Here is a 3,876-nt window from a genome sequence, read left to right on the forward strand (position 1 = left end):
GCTCTCACGAACTGCGCTTCTTTAAATTAAAAAAAATACAAAAAACAGGAGCCATTCCACTCTGTGAGGATGGTTCACCAGCGAAGCTGCTTAGCACACGACACGGAGGTGACACAATTTTGAACAACGCTACGAACTCATTTATTGTCTTGATCGGTGGTCAATATTTCACTCGCAACTGCGATCACATTCTTTGATAATGTCAAATCGATGCACGTACGCCGCTGGGTGGTCGGTTGAGCTGAATCTGTGTGGCATCGCAAGGAATTTGCCTGCAACACGGAACGTGTAAGCTACTCCCTTTTCGGTACCAACACATCCACATTGAAATCACCGACGACAGTAGGGGTAGTGTTATCGCAGCTAATTCACGCAAATTGAGTAGCCATGAACCTTACGGGACTATGGATCATTGCATTTTTTGCTTGCTTACGGGGTATGAGTCATTGATCATGGGGGTATGAGCCATTGATTATGACAGTTTTCGACATGCTGGTATGTATGTTGTATGCGTGATTAGAAAGAATTTAAACACTGTTCCCTTCTCTTTGCTGAGTGCTTGCAGCCGTGAACCTGACAGGGCTATGGATCATTGCATTTGTTGCTTGCTTACGGGAGCGTGAATGCTTACAGGGGTATGAGCCATTGTCGATGATAGTTTTTGTTCACGGAGAACAAAAATGCACTGAACCCTAGCCATATACAGCTTCGCTGTAAAATGAAGTTCTAGAGCTCTTAAGTGCCAAAACAAAGATCCGATTGTGAGGCACACCGTAGTGCGAGACTCCAAAATAATACTGACCACAGGTTGTTCTTTATAACTTGACCTAAATCTCAGTACACTAGCGTTTTAACACTCAGCATAAAAGTCGAGGAAAACAAGTATTTTCTGAAATAGGAAGACATTTTATTCCTTCTGAGTCCCACTGCCTGAAGGCTGGTAAATTTTGCTGCTGGGTTGGCGAAACCAACGTTGTGAGACAAACTCCGGCGCATTTTCTAAAGAGCTTGGCTCGTACGTGCAGGCTGGCCAGAAAGCTGCCTTTCTATTCCCGCCAAGGTTAAATGTTTGTCAACACATATCGAAGGTCCTTCGGCGGCGAAAATGAATATGTCTCGAAGCACGGCACGACATCCGGAAAAACGGCGGCCTTCGCAGACTTCTGCTTCCTCTGAGGTGGCCTTTCTGCCAGTGTGAGTTTCGCACCCTTCGTATTCACGCTCCCTTTCGGCTTTGCAGAGCTCCCGGAGGACGTACTTCCGGAGGACGTACTTTCGGTGGACGTACTTCCGGCCCCTAGTCCTCCTGTCTTCCCACGGGCCTTTCGGGTACTTTTCGCCTGCCGGTGTTCTTTGGCTTTCAGCGATGCAGTCGTGCCACTGCCGCTAGTAGACGAAGAGTTGCCACGACGTCTGGTGTTCTGCTTACTGGTGACGATTTTCCTTTTGGACAATGTGCTGGCAGCCTTGCGACCGCGTTTAAGGGAGCTCTCGTAGCCTGTACTGCTACTGGTGCTGTCGGACAAGCTGCTCGACCGGCTTCGTCGCTTCGGCTTTTTGGACCAAGCGGCCTTGTTGCCGTGCCTCACACTGCGCCCGCTGGCTGTGCTGCTGGACGCGCTGCTGGACCCACTGCTGGACCGATTTTCGAGCGCACGAGTGACCGCCAACTTGCGACGGCGCTTCGAGGTGCGCTCGTCTGCCACAGTGCTGGCGCTGTCAGACATAGTTCCCGACAGATGGCTTCGAGAGCCGCGCTTGTTTCCACGTATGTGGGCGGAAGAGGTCACCTTTGAATTGCGCCAGCTCCTCCGCTCATTCGAGCTTCCGTCGGTCGTGTAACGCGACGAGGGGCGCCCCGGCGTAGTTAGCCGCGTGGCATTGCTCCTCGAAGTGCTCGAAGTCAATGGCGTGCCGCTCGACCAAGGGTCCGACGACCACTTGCCCCTGGACCGGCGCGTGGCCAGACTGCTGCGGGTCGACGAAGTTGCCCAGGAACTGTCGTGCCTTCCGATGCGGCCCCTTCTGCCGTCTCTGGAGGATGACGAGGAACTGCGTGGCTGATGTTTCTTTGGGGTCCTACGCTTACCATCACTGCTGCTGCTGCCCGAGGAGGATGTTGACTGGGCCGTGCGGCTCGGAGGCTCTCTTTTTGCATTTTTTGCCTTAGTAGCGATAGGTTTTTTGGAAGCCGGCGTTTTCGTCTGTAGCGTCGTCGTTGTCGAAACCGTTTCGGAGCTTGCAGATGCCGTGGAGATGGTGGTCACTGGGAGCCGGCGGCGCAGGGCCACCTTCATAGTTGACGCCTTATCTCCATTTGGTGTAGATTTCTGCTGCCTTGGCGCCATCTCGCTGTTTTTTCCGTTGGGGCCTTCTCTTTGAATGGCTGTGTCTCGCAGAAGTCACACGAGTCTTGTTTTCTCCGGACGCTTGTGGATGGGCTCGAACGGCGGCTCTGGCAGCCCGGCCACACGATGAAGCTCAGGTGCGGCCGACCGCGCACTTCAGACGGCGGCGGCTCGGCCAAGCCTGTCCACGGCGGAGCGGGTGCGTTCGGGCAGCGCGCGTCACCGGCGCTGCGCGTGGCACGTTCCCGCGCTTCTTCCTCTTTCCTTGATCAGAAAGCGCCCAATTCACAAGGTTCTTCTTTCGCTGTTTGCCATCGGCCAGTCACCTTCGCTAATACGTCCCAACAGATCTTGCTCATTGAACGAAAAGTGACAGGAACAGGAAGGAAGGAAGTTGCTGTTGGAACCACTCGTACTGCGTAGGTCGAGCGGCTGACATCTGAACGGCGGCGAGCAGCAGGCAATGCATCACAGGACAGGGAGAAAGCCTATTTGAAAGGATAAATGGTCGAGTCATCCAGAATGGGCTATTTACTTTATGCATTAAGGTTAGCGGCAAGGTCACATGCTTCACCGCACAGTTGACGTTTTTACCAGAGCGCAGTGTTTTTGACACGGCGTTGCACGCTTCACTGCGATCAGTGTTGGCAGATGAGCCGGGGTGTGAGACCCGACTGCTCTAAAAAAAGGTCGGCGAGAGAGCCGCACGAGCCACACGACTCGCAGCCGCGCTAGGAGGGGCCACCTGGCCTGTCGAGCGCCTCAGCGCTGTCATACGGCAGGCCGTGCGCGCGGTAGCAGTGTGCTAAAATTTCCAACATCGCGAATGCCTGTATTATCCCTAAAGGCACGAAGGCAAACTGTAGCGTTTTGTCCAGTGTATGTACAAGGAAGCAACTACAGTCTACAGAATTCGTACTACAGTCTAAAGCTACTACAGACTACAGAATCGGCTCTACGGTCTAACACGAGTTGATACACTACTTTGTAAAAGGGCAGAAACGCAGATTTATCGGCTGAAATGTGCATACTGCCAGCAAACGCCCATCTATGCCTTTCTGAAGCACTCGAGCAGAGCCGTAGCTCGACGTCCAGACGAAATGTCAGCGGTATGAATTAATATTTTTACTCACGTGGACAGAAGAACGTGGGCAAGTTATGCATGCATGGCTACGTTGAAAAGTAAAGGGACGCTTCTTTCACTCACGAGGTTTGCTGCTATCAATGCTTGTCGTCATGAAGACGCAGCATTGACGTTAAAAGTCTTAAATCCCTTTTACGTTGAGGCCACGTCATGACTTTTTTTAGTCTTGTAGCGCAGCTCACAACGAGCAAGAAAAGACGATGGAAGGGGTAATGAATAGGAACGGACAACAGGGTGAGCGCTAACTTCCAACTGATGGTTTATTGCGTGACTCGGAAGGCTATACTTATGCACTCAGCGAACCATGTCACATGAAGTGACAACAACACAAAAGCAAGCAACAAAAGCAAAAGGAACCATGTGAAAAAAACATATTCAGACGGC

At 52.1% G+C, this 3,876-nt stretch overlaps 1 protein-coding gene across 1 annotated transcript; it reads right to left on the bottom strand.

Moving 5' to 3' along the window:
* Nucleotides 1-916: 916 nt before the first annotated feature.
* Nucleotides 917-2,502, bottom strand: LOC142558233 (uncharacterized). The gene has a single exon (XM_075670387.1). It carries the CDS (start codon nt 2,346-2,348, stop codon nt 1,062-1,064), a length of 1,287 nt encoding a protein of 428 aa, XP_075526502.1. The 5' UTR covers nt 2,349-2,502; the 3' UTR covers nt 917-1,061.
* Nucleotides 2,503-3,876: the final 1,374 nt, after the last annotated feature.

The sequence above is a fragment of the Dermacentor variabilis genome, chromosome 9 (assembly GCF_050947875.1).
Source record: "Dermacentor variabilis isolate Ectoservices chromosome 9, ASM5094787v1, whole genome shotgun sequence".
Lineage (NCBI taxonomy): Eukaryota > Metazoa > Arthropoda > Arachnida > Ixodida > Ixodidae > Dermacentor > Dermacentor variabilis.

Excerpts from the sequence above, each read along its gene's own strand:
- LOC142558233 (XM_075670387.1), bottom strand. The coding sequence starts at position 2,348 with ATGGCGCCAAGGCAGCAGAAATCTACACCAAATGGAGATAAGGCGTCA.